Genomic DNA, 25,518 nt, shown 5'->3' with positions numbered 1-25,518 from the left:
ACAAGGGTTCCCATTTACCCTTATCCTGGCCAACACTTTTTTTTCCTTTTTTTTTTTTTTTTTGATAATAGCTATCCTGACAAGCGTGACATTGACACTCCCTTGTGGTTTTGATTTGCATTTCTCAGTGGTAAAAAATGGAAAGCTTTTACTTTTAAATCAAGAACAAGGCAAAGATGTCTACTCTTTCCAGTTCTATTCACTATAATACTAGAAGCCTTAGCCAAAGCAATTACACAAGACAAAGATATGGAGTCATCCCTTGGTATATGTGGGGGATTGGTTCCAAATGCCAAGTCAAATGCCAGAATTCAAGGATGCTGTAGTCCCTCGTATAAAATGGCATAATACTTGCATGTAACCTATGCACTTCCTCCTGTATACTTTAAATCATCTCTAGATTACTTATAATACCTAATACAATGTAACTCAATGTAAATAGTGCCTATATGTGGCAAATTCAAGTCTTGCCATCTGGAACTTTCTAGAATGTTTTTGGGGATATTTTTGATCTGTGGTTGGTTGACTGAGGATGTAGAACTTGCAGATATGAAGGATTGACTATAAAGGGCATCCGAGTTGGAAAGGAAGAAATAAAATTATCTCATTGCAGATGATACGATCTTACATGTAGAAAATCCTCTATTAAGGCTTTATTTAAAAAATCTCTTAGAACTGATCAGCAAATTCAGTTTAAGTTGCAGGATACAAAGTCAACATTCAAAAATCAGTTATGTTTCTATATACTAACAGTGAACTATCTGAAAAGGAAGTTAAACCAAAACACTCCCTTCATAATGGCATCAAAAGAAAAAATTACTTAGGAATAAACTTTACAAAGGAGGTGAAAGACTAGTGTAATGAAAAGTACAATACATTGCTGAAAGAAATAAAAGAAGACACAAATAAATGGAAAGATATCTAATGTTCATGGATTGGAAGACTTAATATTGTCAAAATATTAAGTGATACTCAGAAATTTTTGTATTCTCGTTTTCTGACTGGTATGCCCTGCCACCATTTTCATATATTAAGTTTCATGTTGTGTGGGTCTGTTTCTAGGCTAATATTTCCCATTGATCTTTTTTCTTTTCCAATACCATACCACTGAAATTACTTAATCTTAAAAAGTGTTTTGATATCTGGTAGAGAAGTTCATTCACTTTTTCTTAAGTATCTTGCTGTTTTTGGCCTTTTAAATTTACTTATAAATTTAAAAATAAATGTCATGTTTCTTTAAAAATCAGAACCTGGGCTTTTTTGAGACTGTATTGACTTCATAATCAGTGTCAGAAGTTTTGCTGTCTTTATAGTATTTGAGACTTCTAATCTGTGAACATATCTATTTAATTTTCTTTAACATCTGTCAATATAGCTCTATGATTTTTCTTTCTAAAAATAAATTTTTTATTAGATTAATTCCTAGGTAGGTTATGCTTTGCAATGTAAATTGCATTTTGAATTTTTTGGTTGCTATTCATATATTGATTGTTTTCCTTTTAAAAAGCCTTTTTATTTTGAAATAATTGTGTTTTTGCAAAAAGAGTACTTAGAGTCTTGTGGACCCTTCATCTGTCTTCTGCCATTGGTGACATCTTATGTAACTGTAGCATAATATCAAATTAGGAAATTAACATTGGCATGATATTGTTAGATTATAGACATTATTCAGTTTTCTCAAGTTTTTGCACATTGTCCCTCACCCCCTCCACCCCCCCATGTGTGTTTGAAGTTCTGTGTAGTTTGATCCTCACTATAGATTCATTTCACCACCACCTCAATCAACATACAGAACTATAAAGAAATTCCCTTGTGCTACCTCTCATGCTCATCCACATTCTCTGGCAACTACTAATCTGTTCTCCATGTCCATAGTTTTGTCATTTTGAGGTTGTTAAATAAATGGAACCATAACATTATGCAACCTTTTGAGATTGGCTCTTTCAGTAAGTATAATGACCGTAAGTTATTACGTATCAGTAAAACAGTTCTTTTTGTTGCTGAGAAGTATTCATTATGCAGATCTATCAGAGTTTTAACCATTTACCCATTGATGAACTGTTTTAATTGCTTGCAGTTTTGAGGTATATAAGCAAAGCTGCTATAAACATTCTTGTACAGATTTGTGTGAATGGAAGCTCTCATTTCTCTGTATAAATGCCCCAGAGTACATTCGCTGGTTTGTATTGTAAGTGTATGTTTAGTTTTATGAGAAACTGCCAGACTATTTTTAACTATGACTGTACTATTTTACATTTCTACCAGCAATGTATGATAGATCCAGTTTCTTTGCATCTTTGTTTACATATGATATTTTCATTGCTTTTTATTTTATTCTATTAGTATATGGTGATACTTCATTGTAGTTTTAATTTGCATTTTCCTAATGATTAATGATGTTGAACATCTTTTCATGTCTTATTTGCCATCTGTATATCCTATTCAAATCTGTTCATGTCAACCCATCTTGTAATTGGGTTGTTTGGTTTTTTATAGTACTTTTTAGAATTCTTTATATATTCTAGATATGTCTTTTGTCAGATATGTATTTGCAGATATTGTTTTCCCAATCTGTAGCTTATCTTTTTATTCTCTTAATAGTTTTTCATAGAGTAAACGTTTCTAATTTTTGAAGTTTAGTATATCAGTTTTTTTCTTTTTTGGCTCTTGCTTTTGGAGTCATTTCTAAAAACTCTTTGCCTAGCTTCTATTGTGAAGATTTTCTTCTGTGTTTTCTTCTAAAAGTTTTTTGTTTGCTTTACATTTTGTATTTAGATTCATGATCTATTTTAAATTTTTGTTGAAAGGTATGAGGTATTTAGGTCAAGTTTGTGTTTTGTTTTTTTGTGGGGATGGATGGTTCTATGTACACAGAATGTGGAAAAGCCTATTACTGCTCCATTCAGTTGCTTTTGCATCTTTGTAAAAATCAATTGGGCATACTCACGTGGATTTCTTCCTGGGTTGTCTTTTCTGTTCCACTGATCTGTGTGTCTGTCCCTTCACATTGTCTTGTGGCTATATAGGAAGTTTTAAAGTTCTGTGGAATGATTTCCTCCCACTTCATTCTTTTCTAAAATTATTTCATCTATTCTAGTTCCTTTCCCTTTCTATGTAAATGTTATTATAAGCTTGTCTTTTATCTGTGAAAAATCTTACTGGGTTGTTAGAATCCCTAAACCTGTAGATCAGTTTTGGGAAGAATTGACATCTTTACTATCTTGAACCTTCCAATTCATGAACATAGTATATCTCTCCATTTATTTAGATCTTCTGTGGTTTTTTTCATCAGTGCTTTGTCATTTTCAGCATACCAATCCTGTATATATTTTGTTAGGTTTATCCTGAAATATTTTATTAATGGCAAGGAATGATAAAGATAGTATTGTGCTTTTAACTTAGGTTTCTATCTGTTCTTTGCTAGTATATAGAAACACAGTTGATTTTTACATGTTGATTTTTGCATCCTATGACCTTTATGAAACAGTTTTGTGGCTTTTGTTTGTTTGTTTTAAAGATTCCCTTGGATACTTCTACATAGACAGTCATGTCACTTGGAAGTAGGGACAGTTTTAGTTCTTCCTTTCCAATCAGTATGCCGTTTGTTTCCTTTTCCTTGCCGTATTATGTTGGTTAGGGCTTCAAATATTATGTTGAATAAGACTAGTGAGAACACACATTCTTGTCTTGTTTCTGATTTTTGAGAGTAATTATTCTGTCTTTCACCATGAAGTATTTTGTTAGCTGTAGGTAATTGATGTTTGCATATTGATTTTTCTACTGTACAAGCTGTTAAACTCAAACTTACTAATCCTCATGTTTTATCTATAAATCTTTTAGAGTTTCTATATACATAATCATGTAATTTGCAAATAATAACTGTTTTGTTCCTTCCTTTTTATCTTTATACTCGATTTCTTTTTCTTTTGTTGACTAGCATTTCTATTACCGTGTCAAATAGAAGTGATGATAGCAGGCTTGCTTTCGTAGTCCTGAAAACAAATAAAAAGCTTTTGATAGGTCATCATAAGCATGATTTAGGCTGTGGGGTGTTTATAGCACCCTACCTTTTTCAGATAAAGGAAGCTTCCATATACTTCTTAATTTGTTAAGCTTTTTTCCCTGTCTTAGTTATAGTTATGAATTGATGTTGAGTTTTTATCAAACATTTTCTCTTCATTTTTTGAGATTATGACATTTTTCTTTTTAATCTGTTACTGTGGTGAATTCAACCTTGCATTCCTGTAATTAAACCTAATGTTTATGTAGCTACATTTGGTTTCTCAATATTTAAGAATTTTGTATCTTTGTTTATAAGCAAGATTTGTGTGTGACTTTTTTCTTTCTCTTATTTTTCTCATTTGGTTTTAATATCATGGTTATGCTCGTAGGTTGCATAAAATTAGTAGGAAGGATTCCTTTGTTTTCCAGTCTTTTAGAACTATGTATGTGACATTGAAATTATTTCTTCCTCAGTTATTTGGTGGACCCCTCAAGTAAAGTCATCTAGACTTGGATATTTGTCCTTGTGGAAAGGCTTATAGATTATTGCTTTTATTTCTTAATTTTTTTCCTTGAGTAATTTTTGGTAAGGTGTAGATTTTCTCGAGTTTGTCTAAATTTTCAAATATTTTTGAATGTCAAAAAATGTAAGATTGGCTTGTGATTTTTTTGTGTGTGTGTTTGTGGCCTGGTTTTTGACTTTGTTGATTCAATGCTTGTTTCCTCCCACTCCCCGATTCATTGGTTCTTAAAGTTCTTTTAAATGTTTAAATGTTTGGAGGTTTTCTTGTTTGTTGCTGTAATTCAGAAAGGTATAAAAATTATTAGCGTCTAGCTCTATGACCTTATACAAAGAGAATACAGTAGTGTAACCAGCATCCAAATAAAGAAGTAGAATATAACCTGTACCCAAGAAATCTCCTGTTCCCCTTAAAATTATATCTCCCACCAAGGGAATTCAGTATCCTGATCCGTAACATCATAAATTAGATTTCCTTGTTTTTGAACTCTTCTGGAAGTGTAATCATATTCTATGTATAGTGTTTTGTGTCTGATTTCTTTCCTTGTAATATTGATCTCTATTGTGTGAAGCAGTAACTTATTGCTTACAGCTAATGGCTGTATCATATTCTATTGTATGACTGTACTACAGTATATCTATTCGTTCTACTGTTGATAGGCATTTGTGTTTTCTGTTTTGACTAGTAGGAGTGGTATTGCTATGAACATTTTTATATGTTTTATGGTGGACACATGTATGTGTTTCTGTTGAGTAAATACCAAGCAGTGGATCCTGGGGCCTGCCTATTTGTGTAATTTATACTTAGCTTATGTGCTTTATTTTATTAAATGTTTGCATCCTTTTTTTCATCCTTTTACTTTCAACGTCATATCATTATTTCTTAATTTTTTATTTTTTTGGTAAGTTCTCTATAATAAGATTTTAAAATCTTGGTCTTTAAAATTTATTATGTATACTATATATATTACATTGTAAGATACTAATATGTGTTAAACATTGTTCTAAATGGTATATGTTTTAACTTATTATAGATTTCAGTTTTTGTTTGGTGAATTTGTCTTTATTTCACTCTATTCCATAGTATGGTAGTATTTATTGAAAAAGCTCTGCATATAAGTGGACATGTGCAGTTCAAACCCGTGTTGTTTAAGGACCAAGTGAATAGTCATTTTATCATCTGTTTGATAATTGTAATATTTGAAGTTTTTGGGTCTGTACTTGGGGGTTTGGTTTTTCTGCTGGTTCTTGCTAGTAGTGTCTTGCTTCCTTTGGTGCTTGATTATTTTTGACTTGAAATACTCATTGTCCTAGAAACATCATATGAGGATTCTTTGAGGCAAAGAATGAAGATACCCTCCTCTGGGAGGACTTCAGTTTACTTATTAGGTGCTTAGGGGTGCTGCCAATTGGGGTTCACTAAGTTTGTGTGTTGAGGTTTTCAGGACCACTTAGGTAATGTGAAACTGGGAAAATGTTCAGGCTCATGGCCAAAACTAATTAGGTGTTCCTCCCTTGTATCTACTATTTCTTCTCTGTTCTTAATACCTAGGCAGCCTTCTCAAGCTGGCCTCTGGGTTCTAATGGGGGGATGGGCACGTGTTGACCTTTGGTTTAACTCTCTCTTTTGCAGGTGTTATCTTTTTTGGGTTGGGGTAGTATTACATTAAAGTCAGAAGGGTCTCCTATTTGACATTCTGCCTTGACTAGGACTCTGTCCTCCTTCTGTAACCACCAAACGAAACGCTAGATTTGTCAGGGTTGGCAGATGCCCTGAAGATGTAAATGAATATAATGCTCTATTTACTTCTCTGGGTTTCTATATTCTCTTAGATTTTGGCCCAAGTAATTTGTGGTGCTATAAAAAAAATGTGGTGTGTATGTACTACATATATGTGTACACATATGTATTTTTAAGTCATTTATTGTTTTTGTAGTTGGAGCATTAGTGCAGATAACCTAGCTTGCCACTAACAGAAATGGAAATAAAAGTAAAATTAAAAAAAAAATTGGTGAAATGTTCAGGAAAGTGATCTTCATTAATTAGATAAATGAATTACTATAAATTAGGAAGTAGTTATACATTCTTTTTGTGGGACGGATTCCTTTCCATGTTTATTATGAATGTTGTTAATTCTTATTTTTTGTTTTGCATCTAATAGTTTTCTTGTTTTAGGGGTAAAAATATTTCCATCATGGCTCATTCAAAGACAAGAACCAATGATGGAAAAATTACCTATCCTCCTGGTGTCAAGGAAATCTCAGACAAAATATCTAAAGAAGAGATGGTGAGACGGTTAAAGGTGAGTAAAATTGGGTTATGTCTTTTGGACATCTCTTTAGAAAGGGCAGAGTTGGGGGATCACCTGTGGAAATCGCATAGAACTGTATCTCGGTAGGGCAACTTAAAAAAGAAATCAAAGCAGAAAATGTCTATTGGCCAAAACTAATTAGCTATAATTAGGATCTAGGAGACAGGAGTAGATAAAAAACTGTAGGATTTACTTAGCTGTTGTTAATGGGAGAGCAGTTGGAAAGGTAAAATTTAGATTTTCTGGGGTCTCCTATACTCTAGTATAAAGAACAAATCCACAGTATTTTTATACTCATTATTGTCTGTAGAAAGTTGTCTCCTTTTCCTGTATCTTATTTGTTTTATAAAAGCAAACATATTAATCTGAGAAGAGAAGCTTTGATTCTTTCTACTGAGTACTAAACCTGAATTTTACTTTCTTGTATTTTGAGAGTAAGTTACAGAACTTTACTTTTGGCACCTTTCTCTGCTTCTGATGTACAACAGTGAGTCAAGATTGATAGTATATGGAAATACATGAGGCATCTGCCATATGGTTTGATTCTCTTCATATTTATTTGGGTAATATTTCATCTTTTTCTTCGAGGCAGTGATGGTCTCCATGATTTAAATGGTTGAAGGAAGTGAGTGGCCACAGAGATTGTTAAGCTGATTATTAGTTCAGTTGTTCTTTATTTTTGAACATATTTTACCTTCTATGTTGTAGCTACCTAGACATTTATGTTGCTTGTTATATTAGTATTTACCTATATTTCAAGACTGGAAAACTTACCTTAATTTGTCATTGAGGGTCTAGGAGCCTTATAGTACTGTTTTATTACTGCATGGTTTATTTATTTTTGTGTGTGTGTGCATTTTTTAAACATTTTTTATTGAGTTATAGTCATTTTACAATGTTTTGTTAAATTCCAGTGTAGAGCACAATTTTTCAGTTATACATGAACATACATAAATTCATTGTCACATTTTGCATGGTTTATTTTTATTAGAAGAAAACGTTCCTAATGCTATTATAAATTTCACAGAAAGTCTTGGTATTCTGTCCTTAAGCACAAAGTGTTAGAATGTCAGATATAAGATATTTATTATTCAAATCAAGGTATCTTTGAGCAGATTAAATTTACCAGGATAGATATTTTGTCTAGTTGAGAATTTGTGGATATTTTATTAAAAATAGCCTACAAACATAAGAAATTTTTCATTTCTATGTATCTGCATTTTCTTGATTTGTTAAATTTTTAAAGAAATGAATACATTTATTTCCTCAAGTTTGTTTATATTTTTAGCAATGATATCATTCTTACCGTTTGCTAAGAAATGAATGTTAAATACAGAGACTACACTTACAAGCTACTAGCATTTAGTGTCTTTTAGGGGTGTTATTTTTCTCAGACATCTTTTTTAATTTAAAGGACTCATATACGAGTTATTCCTGAGTTTTATACTACCATTTGAGGTGTAGACAGTGTTGAGGAATTCCTATTGTCTAGTCCTTTGGTGATCTTTGTCTTGGTGGAATGACTTCCACCGTGCTCACATTTAGTTCTTATAGTATGTTTTCATTATTTTGTAGACGTTTATGCCCAGCAGTAACCTGATTACTTCTCTTCATTTGTTTTTCTAATTTATACTTTCCACTGTTTTTAGCAACTTTCTTAGAGAAATATAGAAAGGATTTAATGTGGGATGATAGTAATTTTTTGATATGTACAAGCACAGGTATAAGTTTTATAAATTATAAAAATTTGTTAACTTTTAAGGTGTCGTTTATGTAATTTCTAGACTTTCCTATAACATTTTTTAAAAATATACTTAATCTCTCTTCTGTGAAGAAATTCCAGGGAAAGGAATTCCCTGCATGTAGCTCTTTTTTTGTTCCCTCATCTTTTTTCGTAATTCACCTCAGCCATCAAAGCATCTATCTTAAAAACAATAAAATTAAGTTAGAAGAGTAACTCTGGACATTGTACCACTTAAACTAATTGTAGTGTCAGACTGGAAGTATTACTCTACTGTTGGTTATGGCCTCTGATATAATAGAACTGAGGGTCTGCTCTGAGAGGAACACTGTTACCCACAGCTGCTCTGAGAATTCAGTAATACATTGGACAGTTCATTACTCAGAAGTCTAGCTGTACAGCAAAGTGGAAATCCATCCAGTCTGTCTCAAGGCCCAAGTCATAGACATTGGTAGTTGGTGGCCAGCCCTACTTGTTGATTAGTATTTGCAGCACCACCTAGTGGATGCCAGATGGTCACCTTTGCATTAGAGTTGTATTTAAATGTTCCTGTCAAGGTAGACGTTTTGTTAAGTCTTATTTGAAGTAGTAATATTACAGATTGAGGCTTCATTGTGACTACTAATACTGAAATTAGCGAAAGTTTCTTCACAGAATTCGAACTATATCATTTTTCACCATTTTTGTTTCTGTCCCACTTCTTTTATGTAAATGTTTGCTTCCTTCTGTTCTTCCATACATGCCATTGAGTCCTACTAATGAACCGTCCATATCATATTATCTTTTACAGTGGCACAAGAAATATTTTGTTTGATGCTTTAGTAGTTATTTCATGGTAGTGTTTTTTAATGTCTAGGGATGCATCTTTGTCATCCTCTCTTGAATCTGTTTATATATTCTTTACTAGCTCAATGTTGTAAAAGTGAGATGAAGTACTATGTAAAGCTAATTTTAAACTTTTAAAATCTGGGTAGCAGGTATGATGGATAAATGAAAAGTATTTTACTTAGTCTTTTAAAGAAAAGTTGTATTTACCCCATAGTTTTAGAATGATCTTGTCCTCTCAGATAGACACTTTCAGGGTTCACATGAAAGTGAATTTATTGGAATTTAACCTTTGTAATTAGTATGGTTTTTATTTCAGATGAATGTTATTTTTACATGGAGATTTTATTACTTGATTTTTTTTTTTTAATATATAGATGGTTGTGAAAACTTTCATGGATATGGACCAGGACTCTGAAGAGGAAAAGGAGCTTTATTTAAACCTAGCTTTACATCTTGCTTCAGACTTTTTCCTCAAGCATCCTGACAAAGATGTTCGCTTACTGGTAGCCTGCTGCCTTGCTGATATTTTCAGGATTTATGCTCCTGAAGCTCCTTATACATCCCCCGATAAACTAAAGGCAAGTACTGATTGAAAGAACTACCAAGATTGACTGATGATGCTTTATCTTTCTAACTAAAATGGGAGTTACAGTATTTAGATCATTTCTTTGGATTCTTTGACATTAGTTGCAGCAATCTTTTGTTAAACTACCTCTGTTTTCTGTAGAACTTCTTCCTTGACTGCCCCCCATGCCAGAACCATTTGTACTTAATTTTGTAAAAACAATTTCTCATCTTCAGGATAAGAAGTAGATTACTACAGTGTATTATATAGTTTTTATATTATGTCATCACTAGTGCTATTTCAGTATAACTTGGGGGACACTTCCTTTTCCTTTTGAAAAAAACCACATTGAAGACCATGTTCATTATTTAAAACGCAGTATCTACTATTAATCTGAATTTATAGCATGTGAATCCTGATCATTTAATAGAAGGTGTGATGTAAATTGTTTTGAAGAATATACAATGAAAAGAATTTGAATGAAAGGTAGAAAACACACCTATTACCTGGTTATGGCCGTTGTAAGTAAAGGTCTGTGAATGGAATAATTTTTAAAAGACGAGAAAAGAAAGGGAATAGCCTGATTAACCCAAGAGTAGAAAGCATAAAATAATTAGAGCTGTGCAAAAAGATACTGAATAAGGCAGGTTAGAAGAAAGTTAGAAAAACCAACAATAATAAAAAATAATTGTTGAAACTGGGTTAGGAAATGAGTCCATAGGAAGATTATTAATACCTAGTGTGAAAAAAGGGCAATTTAGGTTTATTTTATTTAACAAATATTGATGTCAGTTATATATCAGGAACTGGGTTTACCTTGGTGAAAAACAACCCAGACTTTGTTCTTAAATTCAGAGAGTTGCTTCTTGATAACTGGAGTGAGGAACCTGTTCATTTGATCAAGTCAGCCAGGATTCCAGTATGGAATGCCCAAACTGATTTGGGCAAGCTTGTTTTATATATCTTAAGATGAGGGAGGTGGGGGACAATATTTGTCATTTAGAAACAGAGTTAAATTATAAGATTTGAGAAACACCAGAGACTTCAAGTAGGTAACAGGAACCAGTCTTTGGAGTTGGGTACCCAGATTGTGTATGTTGATGTGTTGATTTTTGTGTATGTTGAACCTCTAATTTGGAGCACTTGATTTGTTTAAGGAGGAATTGTATTTGGTTGACTGGGCTGTGGCTGTTCCTCACTAGGTGTCTTGTTGGCATTCTCGTGAAGAGGGAAGTCTAATTTAAGAGTGCTGCTACTTCTTCCTCTCTTGTGGATTTCTCAGTGTGCATAATCAATGACCTATCTCAAGACTCAAGTTTGTGTTTTTCTTTGTCTACAGTAGTAGTAATAGAAAATTGTGACACTTTGATTCCCACCTATACACTGTCAGTTTATTGTTGTTGTCAGAAAACTTTTTATACACTGGCTTCGTGTTTAGGATATTGATTATAAATGAGTATCGTCTTTCCGCCTTTGGGTAGAGTCGATACAGCACTTAGTTCTCTCTTAGTGAAACCAGAGATGGTTCATTCTTGGAGGATATATTTTTACAAATGTGTAAATGTGTAGTAACCATTTTTGAAGGATGTACTTTTGATAGTATTTTTCTTGAAAAACTACTCAGTCATCTGTATATTATATTTCTTCCTTTTTAAGAAATGCTTGTTGTTTACTTATAAGGTAAACATTTTTTCCTGTTTTCTTTTTATTGATTGAATAGCATGCTTCCTTCACAGAATTAGCTTTTATTATCATTTTAACCTTTCCCAAACTTTTCAAAAACATTATCCATAAAAATTTGATTCAAAGTGACATTGAACCTATATTTACTGAGGTATAAAGGGGTGTGTAATAAAAAAAAACACAAAAGCAAGAGATGGGGATAGACTGAGAAATGGTAGGGGAAAAACAAGTAATTATAATGACTAGGTAAGAGCTTGACAAGTTAACGTCTAAGGGTCCTTTTAAAATTTCTAAGCTTCTGCAATTTATTATCTTTTCACTTGGTGATTTTATTTTGGAATTTTAAGTTTCTTAAACTGCTGTTTCTTTCTGTATAATTATAATATATGGTGCTGTTCCAGCAAACCTGATCAGATCAGCTCTCAGTCATTGCAATCTTTTTATTAATAATAGCAGAAATTTTAGTTTACTTGGTTTCTCAGGTCTTTTTTTTTTTTTTTAACATACTGTAAGATGAAGTTTTTCTTTTCCTACTTTAAGATCATGGTAAATGATTTACAGTTTTTCTTTGAAGGGTAGTAAGATATCTGGTGTTTTCATGATGATACACATTTAAAAAATTATAGCCAAATACAAGTTTTTTCCCCCTGATTCTTCACAGTTTATCATGATAAATACACGTGAATGCTGAAATACCTTTGGGAGTCTAGTGAATATTTATTTTCATTTAGCATTCATAATCTAAACAATACTTTGTCTTTTTTTTTTTTTAAGGATATATTTATGTTTATAACAAGGCAGTTGAAGGGGCTAGAGGACACAAAGAGTCCACAATTCAATAGGTATTTTTATTTACTTGAGGTAAGCAACATATTATATCTTGATCTGACATTTTAAACTGATTTTTGTGCTTGTATATTTTTACTAATTAAAGTGTTTATCCTTTACCTTTTTTACTTATTTTTAGAACATTGCTTGGGTCAAGTCGTATAACATATGCTTTGAGTTGGAAGATAGCAATGAAATTTTTACCCAGTTATACAGAACGTTATTTTCAGTTATAAAGTAAGTTTATTTTACTGGGAATGTAAGCTTTTTTTAAAATATAAAGAATTTTTAACTTACAGATAAATGCATAAACTGTTTGTTATGAATATTGGAAGGCTCAGAAGAGTTGTAACTTAAGAACTCAACATGATTTTTATAGGTGTTTTAAAAAATCAATAGAACTTAATCAACTTTGTATTGTAAAGAATAATATAAGAGTGGCGTAAGGCAATCTATAGCCAATGTAAAAATATTTTTTGGATTATATTATTTTTCTTTTATTTAAATCACATATTACTGACTCAGTTCATGTGAATAGTTGAGCTTTTTCTGTATTCTTTAAAATTATCTACCAGAATTAACTTTAGCAAAGCAATTTGATTTTCTGAAATTAAGGTAAAACTAAAGTTGCATTTGATTTGGTTACTTTTGATTGTGGAAGTGGTTAAAATTAGTCAAAAGTAGTCCAGCAGATGTAGTTTAAAAAATATCTTGGATGCTACTGTAAGATTTGGGAGAGAGGAAAGAAGCTTTAAAGGAATAGATAGAATTTGATTTAATTAATACCTTAGTATCATTTTAAAAATAAAGTATAATGTCCCATGTTATCATTAAATCCTATACATTTCAGGTATACTTTAAATGAAATATTTGTTTTGAATTCCAGCAATGGCCACAATCAGAAAGTTCATATGCACATGGTAGACCTCATGAGTTCTATTATTTGTGAAGGAGATACAGTATCTCAGGAGCTCTTGGATACGGTTTTGGTAAATCTGGTACCTGCCCATAAGGTAACTAGCAATATATACTGAAATATATCTAAAGCCTGTTAATATTAGTGTCCAGAATTTGTTCTTATGCTCAAAATTCAGTGTATCCTGTTTTAACCTTAGTTTTGGAGATTATTTTATTCATTAATGTTAATGAATATTAATTGTTTAATAAAACAATTATTGGTACACTTATTGGTCACTAATTAAATGAAAAGAAGAAATAAGAGATTTAGTACATGTGATAAAATGTCTGTAAAACTCAGTTTTGTATAGGATTATGTTTCAAGGAGTGTATTAATAGCTACTTTGATGTTATTAGGTAACTCCATATGTTGGGAGATATACAACCAATTAGAGCCTTAGGTAAAAGACAGTGATAGTGTAGTTGGAGGAGAGGGGTAAAAATTAAAAGGGAAGTCTCTACTAATTTGGAGAAAAGGGTATGTTGGTAACAGTGTTTCTTGCCTGGGTGATATTAATCAAAGTGTGTGTGTGTGTGTGTGTTCTTTGAAAATGATCTAGCTCTAGTAAGCAGCCGAAAATACGGTACTGTGATTCACCAGTATAAAGATCTCTGCAAACTTAAGACCTTTCTGGCAAGGTATAATCTAAGTCTATGGCTACCTAGCATTCACAGGGATTACAGTGCAAAGAAGAATTACAATAAATGTAAATGACCCAAATTTACTTCAGACAGATTGTCAGAATGGATTAAAAATAATCCAGCTAGTCATTGTTTTTTTTTGTGTGGGGGGGCAGTAATTTGGTTTATTTATTTATTTTTAATGGAAGTACTGGGGATTGAACCCAGGACCTTGGGCACGTTAAGCACACAGTCTACCACTGAGCGATATCCTCCCTCGCAGTCATTGTTAATAAGAGAGAACAAAAATACTGTCAGAAAGAGGTTGAAAGTAAAAGGATGGAAAAAAGATTTGCTCTGAGACAACATAAGTATAGGCTAAGCTGTGTTGTGCATGTAATTGACAAATGTTTAGTGTATGAAATTTATAGAAGAACTATAAATAACAAGACAAAACAGCTCATTTGATAAATGGCAAAGACAGTAGTTATAGAAAATTATTTTTTATATACACAGGCAAGTACAAGGCGGTTTAATATCTATGAATAGGAGAATGAGTAAATAAGCTGTAGTATATTATGTATTAACATACTGAACAGCAATTAGAAATGAATTAAGTAATACAATACAAAGCATCCATGCAGATAAATCTAAAAATATGCTGAATGGGAGTTTCAGGATATATACACTATTCCTGCTTGTGTTTAAACTGGAATAGTGATTCCATTTTAGATCTTTGGTCATGATTCTATCATCAGAGTCACACAGAAATATATTTTCTTAAAGTATTTTTTCTCTTGCACGTTTTTCTTTTCATATTTGACTGTTTGTTATGTTTCTTGTATCCTTGGACTTAGCTGTTGTCTGAGATGTGCTTTGAGAAAATCTGCTTTCCTATAACTGCCCCAAACTCTTTTGTATTTCCCCACCTTTGGGTCTCTCATTTCTGCCTACACCAGAACTCAGTTTATTCTCTAATGATGTTTTGGGTTTTTTTGGATTTGGAGTGAGCAGTCTGTATTTGTACTCAGCTGAACTGATTTGACTTTGGGACTAACTTACAATGACTGAGTATCTTGTTTTCTGTTCAAAAAACACTTACTGAATTTTTCTCTGTGGTTTACCTTATATTATGAATAAGATATGACCAGTTAGTCTTATGAGAAAAATGACTTTACTGTCTCCCTCTTATTCTAATTGAGCCTTAGACCATTTTCTCATTCATTTACTTAAGAGTAACTTTTTGAATATAAGTAATATTTTATTTTTCATATTTAGAATATATATATCACATATATAATATAGGTTCTGTTTTTTTTCCCCAGAATTTAAACAAGCAAGCATATGATTTGGCAAAGGCTTTACTGAAGAGGACAGCTCAAGCTATTGAACCATATATTACCAATGTAAGTCTTACTTGTAATTGGTTTTCAGAGGGATTAACCAACATTTTAAAGACTGCTAGAAACAAAAATTTGGCAAGTAGTACATACTTTAAAATTTTGTATTGTTTTAATCATTAAGTATATTTTCTTTCTCCTTATTTAAAATTATTATTGGTTAATATTTTCTGGAAAGTGAGTTCTCATCTTCTTTTGTTTATTCATTTCCTTCTTTGAAATTGCCTAGGAACTAAAACAGCTTTATTTTGGTTAGCAAGATGTACTGTTTCTAATGTTGGACAATAGATTTAATTGTAGTTAGATGAAACATATGGAACTTTTCGTTATTCAGAGAAGTTGCTTACAGCTTTTTGAAGATTAAGTTGACTTGTTCAAGAAGATATGAATTAATATCAAGACATAGAAGTTGAAGGCAAGTATGGATGACAGCAATATGGAGAAAATTGCCTTTCTTGACATCCTGGGGGTAGATTCCATATAAATCTATATATTCTGAAAATGGGGAAGAATTGCAGTGAAATGAGCCCTTTCTTTATCATCTCAAATCTACTTATTTATGATTGACCATCTTCTATTTATTTTCAGAAGAATGTATTTTGTCTGATAGGTTCACTGATAGAAGCTTATTGTAAGTTTTATTTTTTCTCCACAGTTCTGTTGAGCTGCACAACTCTAGATGGCACCATTCACATTGTCTTCCATGTGAATGGTACCTACTGGAACAAATCTAGAACAAAGTCTTAATGTTGGCCTCTGGAATTGTGTAGCAGTTCTGTCTCTTCACCTGCTTTCCACATTTACCCACATCTAAACATGTAAAGGATGTAAATCTGTCTTCTTGAAAAAAGTGAGAAAGAAAACCTTTTATAATTACTTATGTATTTAATTTTCCTGAAGTTTATTGAAGGAGAATTTTTCTTGAAGTATACAAAGTCTAAGTCATGTATAAAATACATCATTAAAAGATGTACTTTAAAAAGTAACATACTTTATGAAAGAGTACCTTGGTAAATTCCAGTTTTTATTTCTGACTTATGGCCTTAAATAATTCTAAGCACATGATGATTTAGAAAAATGTATTTGATTTTTAAGGAAATTGTTTTGGAGGGTGAACTTTCAGAAGCTGGAGAATCAAATTGTGTAATCTATTTTAATAGCTCCGATCAGATTACCAGGGAATTATAAATATTGATTTCCACAAATTTTGTGAGTCTTGGGTATTGGCTGGAGTAAACTGGTTAGATTGAGTGGACTGAGCTCTTTTTGTTATTGACTTAATGACACTTGAAGTTTGTAGACCCAAATTTAAGCATTCTATGATTAAATACCCCTTCCCCTTTCCTTTGCTTCAAGTGCCTCTGAATGAGTCTCCATGGCCATTAGATACACTAGGTGAGCTCCTCCTGGTGGTCATTTATTTAAATTGATATTGCCAAGCCAGATGTTTTTTAGGGGAACAATTTTTTTGGATGCCTTTTTCTGGCATAAAAAATAAGAAAATGACACTATACTGCATTGATCTTTTTCTAGGATTGGGGAAATAAATATTTGGGTAAATAAAGAAAAAAAGTTCAAGATAGAATGATGGTATTTGTTGAGTTAGGTGATTAGGTTCGTTATACTATTTTCAACATTTGTGTATGTCTGAAAGTATTTATAATAAAAGTTAAAAGAAAGGTATAAGGATCAAGGAAATACTTTTAGCAATCCCAGATAAATTAAGGTAAAGTATTTCCCTGTCATTTATACCTTAGATTAATTTCCTCCTCATAGTTCTTGCTCACAGAAATAGATAACCCTCCTGCATACTTTCTTGCTGTATATCTTTATCATAACTAGGGGTGGGGTGCAAGAGGCACAGGACTAGTGGAATGGTCTGAGCACACTTTTAGTTACATATTTATTCCCAGTACTTTGTCTCTTTTATTTTCTTACCTAGCTAAGAAGTCGTTAAGAATTGCTAATTTTTTTTTCCTCCTATCTTCCCTTATAAGTCTTCTTATTTTTCTACCTCAAGTGTCACTTGAGGTGAACTTAATTGTCTTGTAGGATTTTAGTACAGTGTTTAAAAATCATTCTCAGCCTTTTTGGACTTGTCTATAATAGCCATTATTCATCTTTCTTGTGGAGACTTAGCAAGCAAAAATAAAAGTAGACTATCAAGATAATAATAACCCCACTTCTGTCTGTTTTTCACTCTCATGCATGTAGGCACGTTCAAGTTTGTTCTTTATAGATAATAATTCTCATATATGTAGAACTTAAGAAATCACTGTGGTGTTACAGATCATTTTTAAAAATAGAATTTGTTATAACTTGACAAACTCAGGAAACTAAAAAGTGTGTGTATATATATGTGTGTGTGTGTGTGTGTGTATATATATATATATATATATATTTTAGAAAGGTAAAACTGTCAAAAACAAAGTACATAGTGACAATTCAAAAAATTTCCTACATGGATCACTTTCTGGTAATGTTTTTTTTTTTTTTTTTAAATCACAAGTTTAAGGAGATGGCACAAAATTATTTTGTTGGATGGAAAAAATATATCAAGTTCATCTTGATATAGGTCAAATTTGGTTACGTTGCTAAATCTCACTTAGGCTGTTATTGGAGTTAATAATACTTGGGGTGATGGTAGAGAATGTGTTAATTAATGTGAAAGCAGTTTTGTAATTAAAATTGACTGTTTAAATCTAAGGTAGAATTTTTTACTGACCCTTAATTTACTCCTTGTTTCATTAGGAGGTGGTTGTTATACTTCAGTTTGTAATGTGAAAATTAGTTACCGATTTGTAAGTGAGACACTTATGTTTTCTGGAAGGAAATACTTTATTCAGATCTATATCTGCTACCTCCACTTAATTGTAAGCCCTCAGGGAGGTTGTTTTACCTATATTTGTATCATAGTAATTGTTATGTATTATTCATTCATTTACTAAATCTACATTGGATATCTCTGTGTCAGGTACATTTTTATAAGTGTCATAAAAGATACAGGCTCTTGTTATATAGTGGAGAAGACTACTTGGAGATATGTGGCAGTTATAAGTGTCAAATAAATATTTTTGACAGAATTTATAAGAAGTTAAACCAGGGAATTTTCTTTTTTTTCCATTTTCAAATGAGTTTTCTCCAGACTGGTGGAAGAGGGTGGTTTGATCACTGAGTTGGCCAGATTGGAAAGAATTACTGTTTTATTTGCTAAAGAAAGGTAGATTTATCCTTTTTAAACAGGAGAAAATTTGTGAATGAAAACAACAAAGCCACTTTATTTTCAGCCTGAATGAAATTTAACCTTTGATGTCATAAAATTCTTTTCCCACAAAACTGATGAACAAGGAGAAACAAATAAGTTATTTTTAAAACCAGTAAAGAAGGACTAGTAAAATAGAATTTGTTCTTTTCTCTCCTTCTGGCTAGGTAGTTAGTACAGGTTCAGAGATCTAAAAATGTTCGTTTAAGAACAACCCAGGAACTAAAAGTAAGCAGAGGAGACATAGAAATGTGAAGTCTTTGTACTTTCCAGATAGAAAACCTAATTAAGCTAAATTGTATGTTAACTGTCACAGAGAGAAGAGATCAGAACAGCTCATATGGTGTAAAGAATCCTTCACTCCTTCTTCAAGTTGAGAATATGTGGTATATGCTCTGAGTTAATTTTTTACATATTTAGAAGATGTTTAATAGAAAGGAACTTGATCATTATGCCCTGTATCTTTACCATTTTCAGTATTAACATGTTGAATGATCTGAGTTTGGAAACTAATTAGAGCTGGCTGCTTATTCACATTTGGATTTTCCTTGTGTTTGTGTGTACTTTTAATTGGACTTTAATTAGTGCTGTAAGCCTTGTACATATGTATACATTGTTTATCAGACTATAAAAGAAGACAAAGTATTAAAAGGTTGTTTTGCATTGTAAACAAAATTTACACATAAAAAAACAGAATTGGCTTCTACTATGAAATGAAGGTTTAAGGTTTTTTTTTTTTGCCTTCATTGCTGTTGTCTTCCATACATGTATAATGAACAAAATGTGATCCTTTGCCCTTAAGAAATTTATCTAGTAGAGAAATTTAGATGTGTACTCATATAACTATAATACAGGATAAAATATGGTAAGCACCATAAGGGGGTATAAAGTATATTTGACAGGTAGGGTGTTTATTGATATACTAACTGATGAGTTAGTAGAAATTACGTATCTTTTATTGTGTACGAGGTGTATTCCTTATTTTTTATGTAGCCCATAATGATTTCCCATCTACTCTTAGAAAATGTTTTGATATGCCTATTTTGACTTTATATAAGATGATAATGAATTTAATTGAGTGATAAGATTTTAGAAAATTTGATTTACCTATGGTGTTTCTATTAATGATAGATTTTCTTTCTCCAAAGTTTTTTAATCAGGTTCTGATGCTTGGGAAAACATCTATCAGTGATTTGTCAGAGCATGTCTTTGACTTGATTTTGGAGCTCTATAATATTGATAGCCATTTGCTGCTCTCAGTTTTACCCCAGCTTGAATTTAAATTGAAGGTAACTATTCTAAAAATAATACAGTTTTATCAACCTGATTAGCAAAGAGTATTATTCGTGACTTTTTAATCCTCATAGTGGGTTTAACTGAATGTTACAGGTGTGATGTTATCTTACTGTTTTTTATTTACACATTTGTACCTTGCCTACTTGTGTTATCTCCAGTTCCTGTCATGGTGCTTTGCAGATAGAATCAGATTAATTAATGATTAGCAGGATGGTATTTCCCTTCATATATTTTCCATGGAAATTCTAGGTTGTGATTAGCTGTTGGGATCATAGCTATACATCAAATTTATGTTTTTAAGGTATAATTTATAGTGGTTCCCAAGACCCTTTGATTTTTGCCATGAAAATAGTTTAGGATCTGTTACCCACATGGGGTGCGATATTTTCCCTTTATTAATAGTGTTACCTTATACTTGCCTAACCTATATTGAAAGCTCCTTTGCTTATCACATAGTTTTCTGGAATCTTTTGTTAACATGTCCTTATTGCATTGACATTAAATTACATCATTAAATTGAGTTTCATTTGCAGATTTGGGGCATGTTCTTTTCTCCTTCAAATTATTACATAAATATTAAATAAGGCTGGTTATAATTAATAATTTCTGATGAACCACACTGTACCACCCAGAAAAGTTTTTAAATGATTTCTTTGTTGTATTTCTTGTTTCTAAAAATTTGAATTTATCTCTTTGAGAGCTACAAAATAAACAGTTTATGTCGGTAGTGTAAATAATCCCAAAATGGAGCAAATAATCAGTCTCATTTATTCTGGGGTATATTTTTGTTGTATTTCTCAAGTGAGTTATTTGATTCACTGACCTTCCTGCCCCCTTTTTTCATTCAGTTAGCAATTTTGATAAGGCAAGAGGCAGTCATACTTTTAATTATTTGTTGGTTTGATTTTCTTTAATAAAAATATTGAGTATTATAAGAAATATAAAAATAAGGAATTATCATTCCTGCTTCCAGCAAATTTATCATCTGTTATGGGAGGAAGAGGAAAAAAATCCAAATCTAGTGAGAGGCCAGATAAGTGTCATAAAAGATACAAGCCAGCATACAATTGAAGCAAAGAAAACACCATGCAGAAGCATATAGAGGTAGGAAGGTGTTGGGTAAATCCACAGAACACAAGGAATGAGAGTTGCATGGTCGCATAAAGTAAGTTTAAATCATTCCTGGCTGCACATTAGCATCTTCACCTGTGAAGCCTTAATAATGTCCAGGCATTAACCCAGACCAGTTGATCAGAATTTCTGGCAATAGTAGAGTCCAGGCATGTGTTTTTTTTGTTTGTTTCTGTTTTTGTTTTTGTTTTTGTTTTTTTACAGCTTTAGACGTCATTGTAATGAGCAACCAGAGTTGAAAAGTACTTTTTTAGAAGAATGATGAAAGAAATAGTGGAGATGAGTCAGGTCATATTATGGGGGCTTTCAATGCTAGGCTGAGGCATTGGTTTAAAATTTTAAAAGAAATCTGTGCAGTGCTGTCCATAGTACCTTGAACATTGGAGCTTTTTGACAATCCCTGATTGTCACGTTTTATGTTCAAGTCTAGTATTGTGGCTGACTCATTCATTTAACTATTGTGTCATTTGTTAGAGGTACCAAAATCAATAGTATAATTTGAGTTCTTACTCCTAGAGTACCCAATTTGTATATAAAGCAGAAATTTTAGCTTTTGCTTATCAAGGCTTCATCACATTATTGAACTCCATTATGAATCTGGTATATGTAGGTGAAATGACTCTCCTTTTGAAGATTTAGTGCATATTTTTTCTACAAAGAGCTTCATCAGTACCATCATACATAATTCTCTCATTACTCTAGGCCTGCACATTAGCATCTTCACCTGTGAAGCCTTAATAATGTCCAGGCATTAACACAGACCAGTTCTATCAGTATCTGTTCTTAAAAATCACAAAGAGTTTTTTTAAGGGCCTCAAGTAGGTTTGATGTGAGTTTTTGAATTTGACTTTGAATGGAAATAAGCCTCAATTGTAGGTGGGGCCACAAATTTTTAATCAGACTTTGGAGTGAATTTTCATGTAGGGGAGTACTTTTTTAATGTAATTTGAGATGATTAGAACATTTAAGATAACATTTAATTTTGTGGCAAATAAAACATTTTTGTGTATAATTTATCAGCTGAATGTATGAAAGGTTTCCTGTGGAATTGGAAGTTAAGGGAAATAATGGGAAAAATTATTCTGAGTATATCTATCTGCCTTATGGTTTTAAAGCTGCGGTTGTGTTTTCTTTTAGAGCAATGATAATGAGGAACGCCTACAAGTTGTTAAACTACTGGCAAAAATGTTTGGGGCAAAGGATTCAGAATTGGCCTCTCAAAACAAACCGCTCTGGCAGTGTTACTTGGGCAGGTATATGATTTTGGTGTCCTGTTTAAAAGTAATGTATGTTTACATCTACTTATTATTTTAAAACAACATCCACATTTAAGATCATTCTCTGTAATTATAATGAAATGAAAGGTTTTATATTTTGAAATTTCTAAATACTGAAAGTGATTGGCCATATTTATGATTTCCCCTTTTCTTCTTATTTTGTCTTCAGTAATTTTTAAAAGATGATATATTTAAAAAGCTATCTCACAAAGTATTATAATCACAGAATTAAACTGTATTACCTAGCAGTGGTTAATTCCAACAGAAAATATATCATCGTGAGATATAGCCCCTCCACAAAATAGTTATATTGAGTTAGATTATTTGGAGATATTTTAAAGATAAGGGTATCCACAGAATGAATAAATAAATGATTATATATGTTCCTTCTACTAACCTCTTTTTTTTACTTTTCTCATGAGAAAGAGGAAATGATAACCTGGATTTCTTGTATGCTTTTAATGATCCACAAACCTCCTGAAATTGGTTGCAGAATTTTGAGTGTGTTTGTGTATTTTTTCTGTAAAAAGAGTTCATTGCATTTTTAAAGGTGTCCTTGATCTGGAATATGTTAAAACCATCACCAAGTACCCTGGCTGAAGCTTACTTTGACCCTGAAGATAAAGGAGGATTTTTTTCCCCTGCTTTTTTGTTATTGTGCTCATGACAAAAATACATACACATTGTAAATAAACAGATGCATAGGATTTAGAGATTCATATTCTATTTTCTTTATTATTTATGTATTTGCATTGTCATCACCACTTTTCTTTCCATTTCATTACCAGAACTATCAATGATTGTGATTAGTTTAGTCTCTTGGTCTTGTTTTTCTTATTTGTTAAATGAAGCTATAAGCCTTTGTAAGTGCTTGTTAAGCCATAAATTCTTATCCTGATTTCTTATCTATTATATAGCTCAATAATATTTAACAAGGTGTGTTAAACTAATAAAAATCAGTCTGTCATCATTTTGAGTTAGATTTCTAGACTTTTTCCCCTTAAATACAATGGAAAGTTTGAGGGCAGTAGTGCAAAATATTTTAATTAAGTTGTGTAAGTAAAATTAAAGTCTGTTTTATTTGAAGTGTTAGAACAAAAATACAATTTTATATATAGACATTTAATATATCTTTAAATCAGGACTTGGCTTAGCCAGACTTTATTTTATAGGTTTTTAAGAGGAAAAATCCTAATTTGAACTTGTTACCTTTCCATTATATTGTAATTTTTCCTTTTATTACTAATGACATAAAACTTGCACATTATTCCTAATGTTAATGAGCTAGAGTAATTTTTAAAGATGTTTTATAATAGTTATATAGTATGTGTTTAGTTGAGAGTGATAAAGTATACAGGAATTGAGTACCTGGATTCAAAACACTCAGGAAACTATATGAGACCAGAGGCTAGATTTTATAACTTTTTTGGGGTGTACTTCATAGAGCAGTTTTTTTCTTCCTAATAATAAGCTTTTATGAGTAATTTTTTGCTCATTTAGAAGACTTCCTTTTTCTTTTTAGTGCTAAATTTTGTACTGAGTGATGTGACATTTGGAAACATTTTGATCTTCTAGAATTAAGACAGGAAAATATTGAATAGAAAATTCTTGCTTCACTTTAATATTAAGAGATTTTTTTTTTAAATCATTGTTTTGTACTCCTTAATGAACTTACGTATGTAGGCTTTAAGTATCAGTGGTTTAGAGACAGCTAGACATCATGTGCTTCCTGATGGAGAAACACAATGCCATTATCAAGGAGTCTTGCTAAAACAAATGAACCTGAACATGATCAGGTCTCTAGACTGGCTACTAATTTGCAGGATTTAGGAGAAAGGGGAACTTTTTAATTGACATCAGAATGATACAATTAGCAAACTCTAAAGTGTGGAAAAACACTACACACACAAACAGAAACAGTTGCTTCATCAAATTACAAGGGGGAAACAAAAGAGAGGGGAAATAGAAGAGTAAGATAATTAAATGACATATCAACCAAAGAGTTTTAATTGTTCAGAGATACATACTAAGGTCTTTACATTTCCATATAAACATTTGCTTTGATACTAGTGCAAATAATTAGTGCAAATGATGATTACTAGATAAGAGTCATTTGAGCATGATTTTAGAGTTATGTGAAATAATACAGAGTTTAGTGCAAGATCTACCAAACATTTGTGAATGTTTAAGAAAGAATACTTCTAGGAAATGTTTTCTTTTCAGTTTGGGATTTATATAATTTATCAGTGAACTATGTATACACATATACTTGCATAAACAGATATATTTGAAAGTATAATTTTTAGAGGAAGAATTTCATCATTCCAGTTCTTGCATATAAGCCAAATGTGTACTGTTTAAACATGCTCCTTAAAGGTACATACTTCTCACAAGAGATTGTCATAGTTTAATATAGAGGTTCCAAAGCATTCATACCTATGTCATATATCAAAAACTTTCTTAAAATAGTCTGGCTTCACTTTGAATTAACCTGCATAAATTGTTTTCTCTTTTAATTGGAGAAATAAATATAAATTGAGTGCAGATTAAACACATATCTGTTTCTCTTATTTTAAATATTACTCTGTGCTTTTATATTTTTATCAGGTTTAATGACATTCATGTACCAATCCGCCTGGAATGTGTGAAATTTGCTAGCCATTGTCTCATGAACCATCCTGATTTAGCAAAGGACTTAACAGGTACTATATACCCCAACAGCAGATGTTCCTAGATGCTCTTTGGTGAAAAAAATGGTTTTATACATAGGAAAAAATCCTTTTTGGGGGGTGTGTATGTGTGTGTGTATGTATGATTATGATAGGTGAAGTCTTCTTGCTTCAGTTCATCATCATGGAAGTTACTCCCTGAGGCTAGAAGTTTTACCTCCTAGCACCTATATAAAAAGTAGTGTTATCAGAGGTAATACTGATTTCTTAGTTAAAGAACAGTTCTAGAAATATTTCAGGCATTTGGATTTGAGTATGTCTTGACTTTGAATAGATTATGAGGCTTTAATGGTCTTTAATATTTTGAGAACTTAGGTGAGAGCCATTAATTTATAAACTAACCATGCTTAATGGAGATAACTTTTC

The 25,518-nt window shown here is 31.8% G+C and overlaps 1 protein-coding gene across 7 annotated transcripts in view; it reads left to right on the top strand.

The window, feature by feature from the left end:
• The window catches only part of PDS5B (PDS5 cohesin associated factor B), a 177,732-nt gene that overhangs the window by 55,967 nt on the left and 96,247 nt on the right, over window positions 1-25,518 (top strand). For 6 of the 7 annotated variants that reach the window (XR_010383646.1, XR_010383648.1, XR_010383650.1 and 3 more), the window contains exons 2-10: window positions 6,699-6,825; window positions 9,778-9,981; window positions 12,426-12,512; window positions 12,619-12,716; window positions 13,366-13,492; window positions 15,383-15,463; window positions 19,868-20,008; window positions 22,284-22,399; window positions 25,031-25,125. Coding sequence is in view for 1 of the 7 variants with exons in the window: in XM_031465857.2 (XP_031321717.1) it covers window positions 6,718-6,825; window positions 9,778-9,981; window positions 12,426-12,512; window positions 12,619-12,716; window positions 13,366-13,492; window positions 15,383-15,463; window positions 19,868-20,008; window positions 22,284-22,399; window positions 25,031-25,125 (1,057 nt within the window). In the remaining 6 variants the exon portion in view is untranslated. Of the gene's footprint in view, window positions 1-6,698; window positions 6,826-9,777; window positions 9,982-12,425; window positions 12,513-12,618; window positions 12,717-13,365; window positions 13,493-15,382; window positions 15,464-15,745; window positions 16,308-19,867; window positions 20,009-22,283; window positions 22,400-25,030; window positions 25,126-25,518 lie in introns of those variants that run through there. The other variant, XR_010383651.1, reaches the window with a different exon arrangement.

The sequence above is a fragment of the Camelus dromedarius genome, chromosome 13 (assembly GCF_036321535.1).
Source record: "Camelus dromedarius isolate mCamDro1 chromosome 13, mCamDro1.pat, whole genome shotgun sequence".
Lineage (NCBI taxonomy): Eukaryota > Metazoa > Chordata > Mammalia > Artiodactyla > Camelidae > Camelus > Camelus dromedarius.
Note: the sequence above shows the minus strand (reverse complement) of the source record. Positions and strands in the feature narration are given on the sequence as shown.